A 13,294-nucleotide genomic window follows, 5' to 3' on the forward strand; every position below is an offset into this window, starting at 1 on the left:
TCCCCCTTGCGCTTCCCAGGTGAGGCGATGCCTCGCCCTGCTTCAGCTCTCGCTGGTGGGGCTGCAGCAGCTGACCAGCACCAATTGTCCGGCACTCCCTAGTGAGATGACCCCAGTACCTCAGTTGAAAATGCAGAAATCATTGGTCTTCTGTGTTGCTCGCGCTGGGAGTTGGAGACTGGAGCTGTTCCTATTTGGCCATCTTGCTCCGCCCCCCTCTTGTGCTTTTTATTAATCATCTTTGGAAAGACCAGTTCAGACACTGTTTTGTCAGTCTCCCTTCTCTTTTAATATAGTCAGCATTCAAGGATATAAATTCTTCACTTTAGCTGTATCACACAAGTTTTGATAAGTATTATTTTTATTATTCAACTATATATTTTCTAATTGCTATGTATTACGTTTTGCATGTAGTCAAAGAATTCTGATGTTTTTCTTTTTAAATTTTGGTACCTGCATAATCACCTAGTATATGATGAGTTCGCTGAAATGCCTTGGAAAGGAGAGAGATATATGTATGCATGTGTATACATATATTTTCAAACATGCTAAGTGTGTTCTTATATTCTGACTTTTTTTGTTAACTCAAATATTATCTGAGTTTATTTTTATTTATTAACATCCCAATTGTAGATGTATTAATTTCTTCTTACAGATCTGTCCATTTTATTCTGGAAAAAATAGTAAAGTTCTTAAAAACATAACTACTTTCATTTTATTTTATTATTTATTTATTTATTTATTTTTCTGGAGGTATGGCCTCACTCTGTCACCCAGGCTAGAGCACAGTGGCACAATGATAGCTCACTGCAGCCTCAAACTCCTGGGCTCAAGGGATCTTCCCACCTCAGCCTGTCAAGTAGCTGGGACTACAGGTACGCACCACCACACCCTGCTAAAACTTTTTGTTTTTTGTGGAGACCAGGTTTTCCTATGTTGCCCAAGCTTGTCTCAAACTCATGGGCTCAAGCCATCCTCCCACCTCGGCCTCCCAAGTGCTGGACTTAACAGGTGAGAGCCACCACACTCAGACTTTATTCTATTTTTAGTTTATGTTTTTAAAGACAGGGTCTTGCTATGTTGCCCAGGCTGGACTCAACTTCCTGAGCTCAAGCAATCTTCCTATTTTGGCCTCCCAAACAGCTAGGACTGTAGGCACTCTGCTTGTTTATGTTTTATTTATTTTTCTTATGTTTTTTTCCTGTCAATTTTTGCCTTATATATTTTGAAGGTTTAGTGTTAGATGAATTTAAGATTGGAATTGTAATCTTTCTAAACAATTGATCAGGGTCAATATGTACCGATCCTTTTCATCTCCAATAATGCATCTGTTCTGATATTAATATAGCTACATTAGCTGACTTTTGATTAGTGTTTGCCTCATATATTTCATTGTTTAAACTTTACTGAGTTACTCTGTTATAGATGTTTTTATTGTAAACATCATGTAGCTAGATTTTTTCTCTTCTTTCTTGCCTTCTTTTGGATTGGTTGAATTATTTATTATAGGTCTAAGGATCATCAGTATTTTTACCTTCCTTCCAAATCAATGAAAGCCCTTAGAAGATTTTTAACTACCACCCTCCCTCCCAATCTACGTGCTTTCTTTGTTCAGGATTTTAAAAAACTCTTCCAATTGAACATTCTTGTTATTGTTTTATTTTGTTACGGATTTTTTAAAATTTTCTTTTATTACAATCCCTTCTTGTAACTCAGCCTGCCTTCTAGTATCAGTTTCCTTTTCCTTGTACCTCTTACTGGCATTCTTCTAGCCACATTCTCTTAATACTGAACTCCCCTTTTTTGTCTGAAACTGTTTTCTTTATGTTTGCTTTCATTCTTGAAAGATAGTTTTGCTATAAATGGAATTCTAAGATAACCATTATTCCATTTTTTTTTCTCTCAGCTTTTTGAAGCTATTATTCAATTGGAATTTAGCTTGTATTGTTGCTTTTATAAATCAGATGTCGATTTAATTATTTCTTTATGTGTACTCTTGTCTTTTTTTTCTGGATACCTTTAAGACCTTTTCATTGTCTTTGGTTTTCATATCTTTCTACTACAGTCTTATTTATTTCGTTTGAGGACTGGTGTCTTCGGTTCTGGAAATGTGTTAGCTCTTAAATCTTCTAATATTGGGTCTCTTTATTCTGTTTCTTCCCTTTGAAAATCTGTTTATAGTAAGAGGAGACAGTTGCATTTTATTGTACATGATTCAGTACCTCCCTTTCATACTTCATGTCTCACTGTCTCTGTGGGGCATTCTCAGTAATTTCTTCAGATCTGTGTTCCAGGTCTGAATCTTTTCACCTGTGTCTAATCTGATTAACCTTTTTCTGAGGTCCTAATTTCAATTACCTTTTTTCCGTTTCTTGAAGTTTTATTATTTGGTTCTTTTTCAAATTTGTTGATCAGTTTCAATAATCTTCTGTTTCTTTATCGTGTTTTGGTCCACTCTTATATTTCTTTATGCATATTGAACATAATTCTTAGCATTTCTATCTGATTCTCATATTTGTGGCCTTTGTAGGTCCACAATTTGTAGTATCTGCTCAGTATACTTACTTGGTAGGCTCATGTACCTTGAAACTTCATCTCTGGGAATTCTTTAAGACCTGTATTAAAAATGGCTTTCCTCAAAAAGGATTCACTTAGCTTATGGCAACTACATGGGGCTATAACAACCTAAGATTTTTTTGAGCTAAACTTTGGACTTACAGGATCTTGATCCCCACAAGAGGGATGAATTTGGGGCCTCAAAGCCTTGTGAGGTCAGTTTTCATACTTTAAAAGATATTTTTATAAACAATATTAATTAACTTCACTAATGTTTATTACTTTGTGTATTATACTGGGAGAGGTTCTGATTCATACCTTAGTCACCAATATTGCTAAAGGCAAACTCTCCTGTTGTTTTAAGATTTATTTTTCCTTTAACTATTGATAGAACTAACCTTTCAACTTTACTCATAGGTTAGATAGCATTTTTTTCCTATTACAGACTATTTTGTCTTTTTACTGCAATACATTAATAAATTAGCAAAATGTTAGACCTAAAAATATCATTTTTTTGTGTCCCTTAAATAATAAAAATAAGTATCTATTGTCAGGATACAACCATTTGTTTGGTATAGTACTGCCTAAAATTTTCTTGGTAAGGTTGGGGGGGAAGGATATTTTATTATAATAAGGCCTGACATATCATTTAGAAGTTTCATGATTTACTATTTATTTAGTATTGTTTATATCTGTTTTATAAAAGTGTGCTCAGAGTTTGCTTCTTATAAAATAATTTAATTTTTTTTTTAACTAGTGTGTTTTTAAGCCCTTACAGGTCAAAGTATTATACTTTGAATATCACTATACTTTATATATAATAGTATTAAAAGTTATAAGGGCTCCTGATAATATATATCACAGCTGTTACAATAAATTATATTTTTAATACTTTATAAATATTTTAAATGTTAAAATTAAAGTTTCTGTTTTATCTTAACTGTACACTAGGAGGCAGTATAGTATAACGTTCATGTTAAAAATTTGGTATTAGGTAACATTTGTAGAAATTGTTTCAAATTATTGTTTATGAGCAATAATTGAAATGGATTGTAAAATGTTTGAAGAAGGCTTAGGAAATATTTCAGAGTTAAATCCATTTGGATTATTACCTCATTAAAGGATTTTAATTTTTTAAGTCTTAATTTTTACTATGTTTTGAAGAAGAATGTCTTGTCAAGGAAGAGATTTATTATTTACTTTTAATTGAAATACTAAGTGTTTGTCTGGAATAGTAGGCCTCCGCCAGTAGACATAATTTGCTTATCAGTTCTTACTGTGTGTGGCCTATCAGAGAATTTGTTTCACAATGCAGCTTTCTGATTATTAGTACAGAATTGAAATTTGTGAAATATGATAATTAATATTTAATAGTTAAATAAGTAATACTTTGTTGAATATTTAAAATTTTTCATAATGATGTAGATTATTCTAATTTCAAATAAATATATCGATTTAGCCCTTTTCTTATGTTCTTTTTCTCTCTGTCATATGTTTTAGCAACTTTAAGAGGTTCTATGTCCTTATGTTTTCTTCTAACATGGTTCCTCTATTTGACTTTCCCCCTTCCTATAAATAATAAGTTACTTCTGTGACACAAATGGCACATGCCCTGGGATATAGATTATATGAGGAAGGTCTTCAATATTTACTAACTTTATCTTGTTATATCTTTTTTACTTTCTGAATTTCTTAAAACTTATACTTAATGTCTATACAGCTAGAATTACTTTTTTGCATGCATGTGTTGTTTCACGTGTATTTCTTTGTTTATGTACATTTGTATGTCGTTTTTCCTCCCTGTTAGCTTATCTTTTCACATTTTCTAACTTTTTAAAATTTGAGTGTGGAGTTTGCATTTTCTAATAGGGCAAATTTTTAAAATGCCAACTTAGTAATTCAAATAAATACAACTAAATTTTTTAAAAACATGCGAATCAAATGCCATGTGACACTACTAATACAATAAAACTGCCTTTCCGATGATATTCAGAGGATATAATTACTTGCTTATCCAGAAAAGATAGTCTCAACATTGGCAGTTTCAATTTACAACTTTTAAAACATTGAAAAATTTAAACGCTAATAACTAAATCAGTGCTGTCTGGTAGAAATTTTTGCTGTGATGGGAATGTTCTGTGTCTGCACTGTCAAACGTGGTAGCCACTAGCCACATGTCAACTGACCACTTGAAATGTGTGGCTTTTGTGACTAAGGAACTAAATTTGCTTTTAATTTTAACAACATAAATATATATATGTTTATATAAACATGTTTATATATATATTTATATATATTTAAATGACCTCTCAAAAACATAGTTTTAACACTAACAGAAAATAGAAAATAGATGGAAAATGCATATGATATCCCATTAGCTTTTGCATGTAATGAGGCTTTGTAGTCTGATTTGATGAGAGAATAAAAGTAATAGGAAGTCCTCTTACAAAGTAACCCTGTTCTAACATGTACTGTTTTAGTGGGTTTAGCTGTAACACACATCAAATTATATTGAAATATGAGTGCAGACGACAAAAATCAATTATTCTATCTAAAATTGGCACGTATACAGGTTATTTTTAATCTTTTTTCTTTTTCTAAATAAACAATAAATGGAGCCAAAAGAAAATAGAAATATACAAAGTAATAAAAGTTTCTTTTCCGTTGCTTCCACATACCCACTTAGGTCTGTTTCTTTCCTGTATTCGTGTTGAATCTGAACCCCTCATTTTCTTTCTTTTTATTATTATTATTATTATTATACTTTATGTTCTAGCTTACATGTGCACAACGTGCAGATTTGTTATATATATATACACACACACACACATATATATACCTGTGCCATGTTGGTGTGCTGCACCCATTAACTCGTTATTTACATTAGGTATATCTCCTAATGCTATCCCTCTCCCCTGCCCCCACCCCACAATAGGCCCCGGTGTGTAATGTTCCCCTTCCTGTGTCTAAGTGATCTCATTGTTCAGTTCCCACCTATGAGTGAGAACATGCAGTGTTTGGTTTTCTGTTCTTGCGATAGTTTGCTGAGAATGATGTAAACCCCTCATTTTCATCATCATCTCTAATTATGTTTACTTTCTTACTATCACAAGTCACAATTTTCTTATTGTGTCCTATGTATATCTGTTTTTCAGATTGTAAAACTAGCTATTTATGGCATGCTACCCAAAAACCTTCACAGAAGAACAATGATGGAAAGATTGCATCTTTTTCCAGATGAGGTAAGTCAGTGGTCATTGGTAACAAGGCTTTTCCAAAATTTTCAGTTAAATGTTTTTCTTTTTAAATAAATGCCAAAACTTATTTTCAAAAATGTTATGTCAACTTCTGAAATATTTTTGTATTTTTTAAGTGAATATGTGTGTATAAAAAATGATAATTACTTTTATTAATATTTTAAAATGTAAAATGAACCATCATTGGACTAAAAATTAAAAGTATCTAAATTTTTTAAAAAAATTTTAATCACTGCTTGCTTTTGAACAAGGAGCTATGATCAGAACCCCTGTTAAATTGAGGTACTTGTTGATAATTTCATTCACTGTGAAAAAGTTTTAATTTAGTTTACTTTTTATGTGACCAGTAGCAAAACTTCTGTGAATCATGGATTAATAGCTTAACTTTGGTTGCTATTATTTCTCATGATTTAACTTTAGAATCCTTGTTCATACTCATAGTTGATTCAGCTAAAAATTACTTGGAAAAAGTATAAACATTTTTATTTATTAGTATTATATTGTTTTAACTACTTAACTTTTTCTCCTTAATATAATGTAATGAAATACTAAAGCTTCTATAATAAAATAATTGAGTGCAGTATCAAATCAGACTGCCTGGCTTTGAATCTGTGCCCCATTATTTACTGACTGCATGGACATGGGCTAATTACTTACCTCTGTTTTCTACTCTGTGAAGTTGACATAATAATAGTATCTATTTTACAAAATTGTTGTAAGGATTAAATAAAATACACTTGTAGATTGCTTAGAAAAGAGCCTGGCACGATAAGTGCTAATTGCTATCATTACCATGGTTATAATTGTCCTTCTTGTTCCTCCTGAAGGAATAATATAAAAATGTATTCCAGAATATCAAGTTACAATGATTGTTCAAGCTACACATGTGCTCTTACTGTTAGCTTAAACAATACATGAATAGTTATTAATAATGAGTAAGGTACTCATGCTTTATCAAAATGATTAATTTATTGTCTTTGCTATAAATGAATAAGTAGAATAATTTGCCACTATTCACTTTACCTCTAAGGTAGCATGTATGGGAGCAGTATCATCATCCAAGGATCACTTCATGATGAAATTGCAAGAATTTAAGAACTCCTATTTCTGATTGTATTGTCACTTTCTTTAGAAACGATAATTTCTAAAAGACACAAAAATAATATTTCATTTACAAAGTAAGTTTGAGTGTAGATATTTTAAGTATTCATGGTAGTTCAGTTAAATAGGAAATTACTTCATTTCAGAATATAAATGAGCCTAGTTCCCAAAAATGAATTGATAAGTATTCAGAAGCTTGACAGTACATTTTATCAAGCCCATGGGGGACAGGCACACTCATACATTGTTGGTGGTAGCACAACATAGTGCATCTCATCTGGAATCCTGGGAATTAATTAGGTAACATTTAACGAAAATACATACATCAGGAGATTAATCCTGGATCCAGCAATCTCATTGATAAAAATACACCTTGAAGATACACATGCACGTGATTATTTTCACTGTATTCATAATCGTACAATAAAAAAATATTATGCTTATTCATAGGAAGTAAATTGTCGAGTATTGTGCAATTTTTTAAAAAAAGAATGACACATATTTTTGTGACTTGGTAAGTTGTGCTTTCCAGGATACATTGTTAAGTGAAAACAAACAAGGTAAAAAAGAATGTAGATGGCATACTGCATTTGTATGCGTATATACATATGTATGTTTACATACACACAAGCATATATTTATGTGCACTACTTTTTGTGTAAAGAAGCACCGGAAGAGAAAGTTGGCAACTACTAGACTATGGGTACAAAGGGATAGGGAAAGAATGATATTTTTTTCAGAGACTGTCTTTTAAATTTATTTTTTATGTTAATCATGTTAAAATTTTATATATTAGAAAAATAAAATGACAGCACCAGTAGAGGTGAACACAACTAGTTCCCAAATCTTATTTTCCACATGCTATTCCCTACCAAAAGGAACTTAGTTCTTGGAGAACTGATTGATTCACGATCTGGAGCAAAGAACGAACTAAATTGTTGTGGGGTATACACATGCACAAGACTAGTATTTCTGCATGATTTATAATAGTGACATAATAAAAAGTAACAGAAAATAAGGCAGTACTCAAAAACTCATGGAGCAATATCAAGAGAACATGGAGCCAGCTTTAGGTGGTGCCCACTGACCAAATATGGAACTGTGTGAACCTCAAAACACATGGTAATAATAAGGGATTACCTTGAATAAGAAAACAAAAATCTATACGGCTATAATGACCATCCAAAAATTATTTTTAATTTATTATAATGTCCCTTCTTTCTGAGGATAGAAAAGCCCTCTATAGAAGAATATCATATAAAAAATGTAGAAGGAATACTGAACTAGAAAAGCCACCATCACCAGCATATTCTGTGGCCACTGGGTAAAAGGTTATTATGGAGCAGGATATTTATAGTTTCCAAGTAACACACTACAGAGTATTCATTATTTGTAAAGGGAATCTTTTCAATTATTTGTGATGGCAATCTTCCCATTGCTTTTACATTAATAAAGTCTGGTGGACACCACCATAACCAAGAGATCAAATCTTTGGTCACTGTAGGAGAAACTGACATCAGGTGCCTCCTGCTGTGAAGCACTGAACACTCAACGTGAACCACATAGCCTCTTGTCAGTAATGCTTAACCTGAATGTAATCATGGGAAAACAATAGTATAAATCCAAATAAAAGGAAATTCTGCAACATAACTGGCCTGGACCCTTGAAAATATTAAAGAAAAGGCAAGGAAACTTATGATTAAAGGAGACTAGACTGCAGAGTAAACAACATAATATAGTAACTAAATGCAGCATGTAGTTCTTGACCTGATCCTGAGTTAGGAAAAGTTACATTTGACAATATGAGACCAATTTGGGAAATTTGAATATGTACATATATTAGATAAAAAGTATTTCATTGATGTTAATTTTCCTGAACATTAAATTTAATGTGGTTGTATAGGAGATTATCTTTAGGAGATACATGCTGAAATATTTAGTTTGAAGTATTTGCAAATTACTCTAAAATGGTTCATCCAAAAAGCATTTGTGTATAGACAGACCAAAAGAGAAAGCAAACATGTCCTGTTAACAGTTGGGGAACTTAGGTAAAGATTAGATTAATGTTCATTATATTGTCGCAACTTTTCTGTAAATTTAAATTTTTCTAAAGTAAAAAGTTGCAAAAAAAAGTGATCACTTGACCCCTGTTTCTGTTTGTTGCTCTTGTTCTTTTCCTCATTTCCCCTTAGGTTAATCACCTCTTTGTGAAGAGAACTCTTAAATCTCCATAAACACCTTCAGTTAGCATTCATGGGTTACCTTCTCTGTATACACATTAAAGGAGATACTTCTCCCTCTTCCTGGTTTCATGTGTAATGCCTAATCAAAACTTTGATTCCTCATTTTGCATTGATTTTAACCATTTAGCAAAATCCTCTAATAGTAAATAAATTTGGCTCATTCTATTCAAAATTCTATTCCATTCAGCAAACATTTACTAGGAACCCACTATGTTCCACATGCGCTATGCTGAGTGAGCACTTAGCAGCTTTTTGAAATTGTCTTTACAACTGATCTAGGGAATTTTATACTGGCTTTCCAAAGAAGTATGAAATATTTATACATCTTTGGAAATATATGACAAGTAGGCTCCTTCAATAAGTAAAAAATAAGTGTCACCAACAATCTTTTCTCTGTCCAGGCATCCTCTGCTTGCCCTGACTCTGTAATTATTGCACAGATTTGAATATACTGAGGAAGTGATAACAGTAGGGGAAAGGATGTTAAATATTGTTAAATGCTTTTCAGTGAAGAAGCACATTATCAGTAGTATCTATTGTGTTTTGTATATGTTGATAGTGACCCAGCCTATCCAAACCACAAATTTTAAAATTCATTTAAATTGCTTAAAATATTATAAATATTTTGCTATATTGGGTATTAGAACAAGCTTACAGGACAGTAGAGCTCTGTGATCCTAAAGTTATTATAAAATTTTATCCTGATAAGACAACATGTCTTAAGAATTGGTCAAAACAATGCCTTATTTGATGCCATGTCCTTGGCCAGATATCGGATTCCCACTTGTAATAGTGCTCTCTGCAGAGAGCCGTAATTTACAGTGTGATAATCCTTTTATCGAAAATTCCTGTGTGCATACTATAATGAGAAGAGGGAATTATATCTACTCTCCTTATAAGAATGCCTATAAGACACTTCCATATTGATACCATTATTTAAATAGAGTTCCCAAAATTAATTTATCATCCAGTCTCACAATATAGTTCATTCTCCCAGCTGCCTTATTTCTGTGTCATGAGTACAATATAAATGTTCATTCTTTTGGTTATCCACACTCTTCATTTTTTTATTCCTCCTTAGTCTAATTCCAATGCTTTCTTCTTTTAAAACGTGTTAGATATGTGCTTTACACTTTAGTGTGCTTTTCATTATCTAAATTCAAACTTTAAAAAAATCTTACCTTGATTACTGAAACAGCCACTTAATTGTTCTTGTCTCCAGCTTTTCTCCACTGCAGTTCATTCTGTCTACTGTTGGCAGGTCAATCTTCCAACTCTTCTCATCGTTTTTCTGAACATTGGATACATAATAGGGGGAAAGTGGTCCTGGTCAAGGGAATACAATTAATAAAGATATCACGATTTGAGTCTAGAGCAACACATGAAAGGTGAGGAGGTTGATTAGTCAGAAACTATGGATGTGTCTGTGGAGAAGTGACGTTGAAGAGGTGGACTAGTGGTAAGGACACTGTCTAGCTAAGCAAGTTTAGCAAAGGAGTTAAAGCTTTATCCTGAAAAATTTCAAGCTGAGAGGTGACTTTTTAAAAATTATAAGCCTTTAGAAGGCGTGATCTTTTTATTTTCCTTTATATGGCGAGCACCTAGCCCAATGTTTGGTTCTTAGAAGTTCAATAAATGTTTCTGAGATAAATAAATGACTCAAAGATTTTCATTTTAATTTTTTTTTCTGGCCACAGTTGGAGCACTGATTGAAAGGTAGTGGCGCTAGACCCGGTAGACCCAGTACATAGACTCATCAGAAGAGAAAGCATGAGAATGAGCCACAGCAGTGTCTTTTTGCAGTTGAAAAGAGGGAAATAAACAGCACATTTTTAAAAATAGGTGTCTTATTATAATGGGATTACTCGTATTAATCTAATGTACTTTTGGGGAATTTTTATAAGGTTTTTATTTTAAAGATTTTATGTTTTCCTTATTTTGTGAACATTCTTTTGCTTTTTTACACACTAAGTATTAGTAATTTATTGCTAAGGAAGATATTTTAAGAAAATTAAGTCTATTTTTTTTTTTTAATGTAGGACATTCCAGAAGATATTCTTAAGAATTTGGTGGAGGAGCTTCCTCAACCACGAAAAGTACCTAAACGTCTAGATGAGTACACACAAGAAGAAATAGATGCCTTCCCAAGATTGTGGACTCCGTAAGTGTTTCCCTTCTTCTTGTCTTTTTTTTCTCTTTTGATATCCTCTGTTTCTTCAACCATATGATTAAATAAGATCCTTGAGGGCAGGAAAAGTGAACTCATTTTTTTGCTCCCTTGGGAACTCAGCAGCTACTACCTACAAATAAACTCTAGATGTAGATATTAGAACCAAAAATTTTTAAGCATTAAGACCTTGCTAGTAGGTCAGTGCAAAGATGTTCATAGGTTCCTATAATTATCAAATATTTTGTTTGGGTTGACCTTCCTTGGACTGATGGTAGTCTTCAGGAATGATATATGAATTGTTATTAATCTGAAACGTAAGGATTCTCAGATTTCCACATTGTTTCATAAGCTAAAACTATTATCTAATGAAAAGTCATTAATTTTGGATACTTGCTGTCTTGGTCCAAAAAGAAAAAAAAAAAAATACTTTTTGCTCTCCTCTGTACAGTTTCCTCTACCCAAGGCCATAAAGCTGCTAAGGTGTAACATTCTTTCTCCCATCTAGTTGTTTGTAGGCTTTTTTGCCAGGGCTCTCCAGATGGTGAAGCATTTAAGTGTAACTTCCTCAGGCAGTCCTTCCTGTAATCTTTGAACCTGGTTAGGCTCTCGTTATGGGTTCTCATCGTACACTTCCATTTACTGATTTACTCTAATTTAATTATATATTTGTGTGATTATCTGTTTACTATCTGTCTTTCTTGCTAGACTTTATGAGGGAGCTACATGTTTGTCTTATTTAGCACTGAGCATGGTGCTAGACAAATTAAGTAGACACTCAGCCAGTATTTTTTGAACAAATTAATTAAGACAGATTTTTTCTATCAGCTTTTATAAGTGACTTCAGGAAAGAATCTCTAGAAAATATGAAGCAAAGACCACTTTTCATTTTTTTCACAGCATTTATCACTATCTACAGTACTTTTATTTATATGTGTGTTTATTATTTGTCTCCCTACACTCATGGCAATAATAAAAATAACAAGCACTAATAAAGCATTTATTGTATGCTTTAAGTGTATTAATCTACTAATCCTCAGAGCGATCTAGTGAGTCAGTACAATTTTTATTCTTATTTTTTAAATAAGAAAATGTGGTCACAGAGAGATAAAGTAACTTGACTAATATCACATAGTTGTAAATGGTAGTTTAGGGATTCAAGCCTGAGTGACTAGCTGCTGTGTCATGCTCCTTACTCTGCTGGAATGCCCCTTCTTACATTGGCATGTCAGCTTCAAGGGGGCAGGGACATTGTCTGGTTCAACATTTACATCATAGAAATACTTAGAAACATTTAGAAATAGTACTTGGCACATAATGGGTACTCAGTGAGTGTTTTTGAAAGAATGAAGACATGAACTCTTTCCCTAAAAATTAATTGTGAAATTGTCATGAATAGCTTAATGAAGTTTTAGAAAAATCCAAACAAAGGTTCAAATCTTGCCTCTATAGCAGCTGACTCTATAACCTTAAGTCATCTGTCATTTTGAGCCTTAGTTTCTTCATCTTAACTCAGTTTCTTCAGTTGTAAATTAGAGCCAGTCCATACTTCTGAGAATTGCTGGAAGGAATAAGTGAGCAACTTAGCACACTTAAAGTGCTAAGTTTTTAATAGGAGAATTTTTTGCTATTGCAAATTCTGTACCATTTTAACATGCTTGCTAGTGTAGAATTTTATTGTAAATGTACTTAAGTTGATGTAGTTTGAAAATATTCAGCTTTGGTAAGTTATATACTAAAAACATTTTAAGTTGTCCTTGAAGTTTTGACAGGTTACCTTCTTATAACAAGTTCTGTAAATATATATCTGATTTTCTTACACAAACACCATCATAAATGAATTTATATTCCTGACCAAGACGGCTGTGGTACTCTTTTCTTTTAAATTAGAAATAACGAAGGGAAGATAAGTGCCAAGTGCTCTTCTGTTACCAGTTCATCATGGAATTTCTGTTGAGGGTCATGAAAAA

General features: G+C 32.5%; 1 protein-coding gene across 3 annotated transcripts in view; it reads left to right on the plus strand.

Moving 5' to 3' along the window:
* Positions 1-13,294, plus strand: part of MRPL13 (mitochondrial ribosomal protein L13) — a 56,068-nt gene that overhangs the window by 26,093 nt on the left and 16,681 nt on the right. For all 3 annotated transcript variants that reach the window (XM_011941058.1, XM_011941059.1, XM_011941060.1), the window contains exons 5-6: positions 5,712-5,798; positions 11,197-11,318. In XM_011941058.1, the coding sequence (XP_011796448.1) occupies positions 5,712-5,798; positions 11,197-11,318 (209 nt within the window). The remainder of the gene's footprint in view (positions 1-5,711; positions 5,799-11,196; positions 11,319-13,294) is intronic.

Source organism: Colobus angolensis, unplaced genomic scaffold (genome assembly GCF_000951035.1).
Source record: "Colobus angolensis palliatus isolate OR3802 unplaced genomic scaffold, Cang.pa_1.0 Scaffold198, whole genome shotgun sequence".
Lineage (NCBI taxonomy): Eukaryota > Metazoa > Chordata > Mammalia > Primates > Cercopithecidae > Colobus > Colobus angolensis.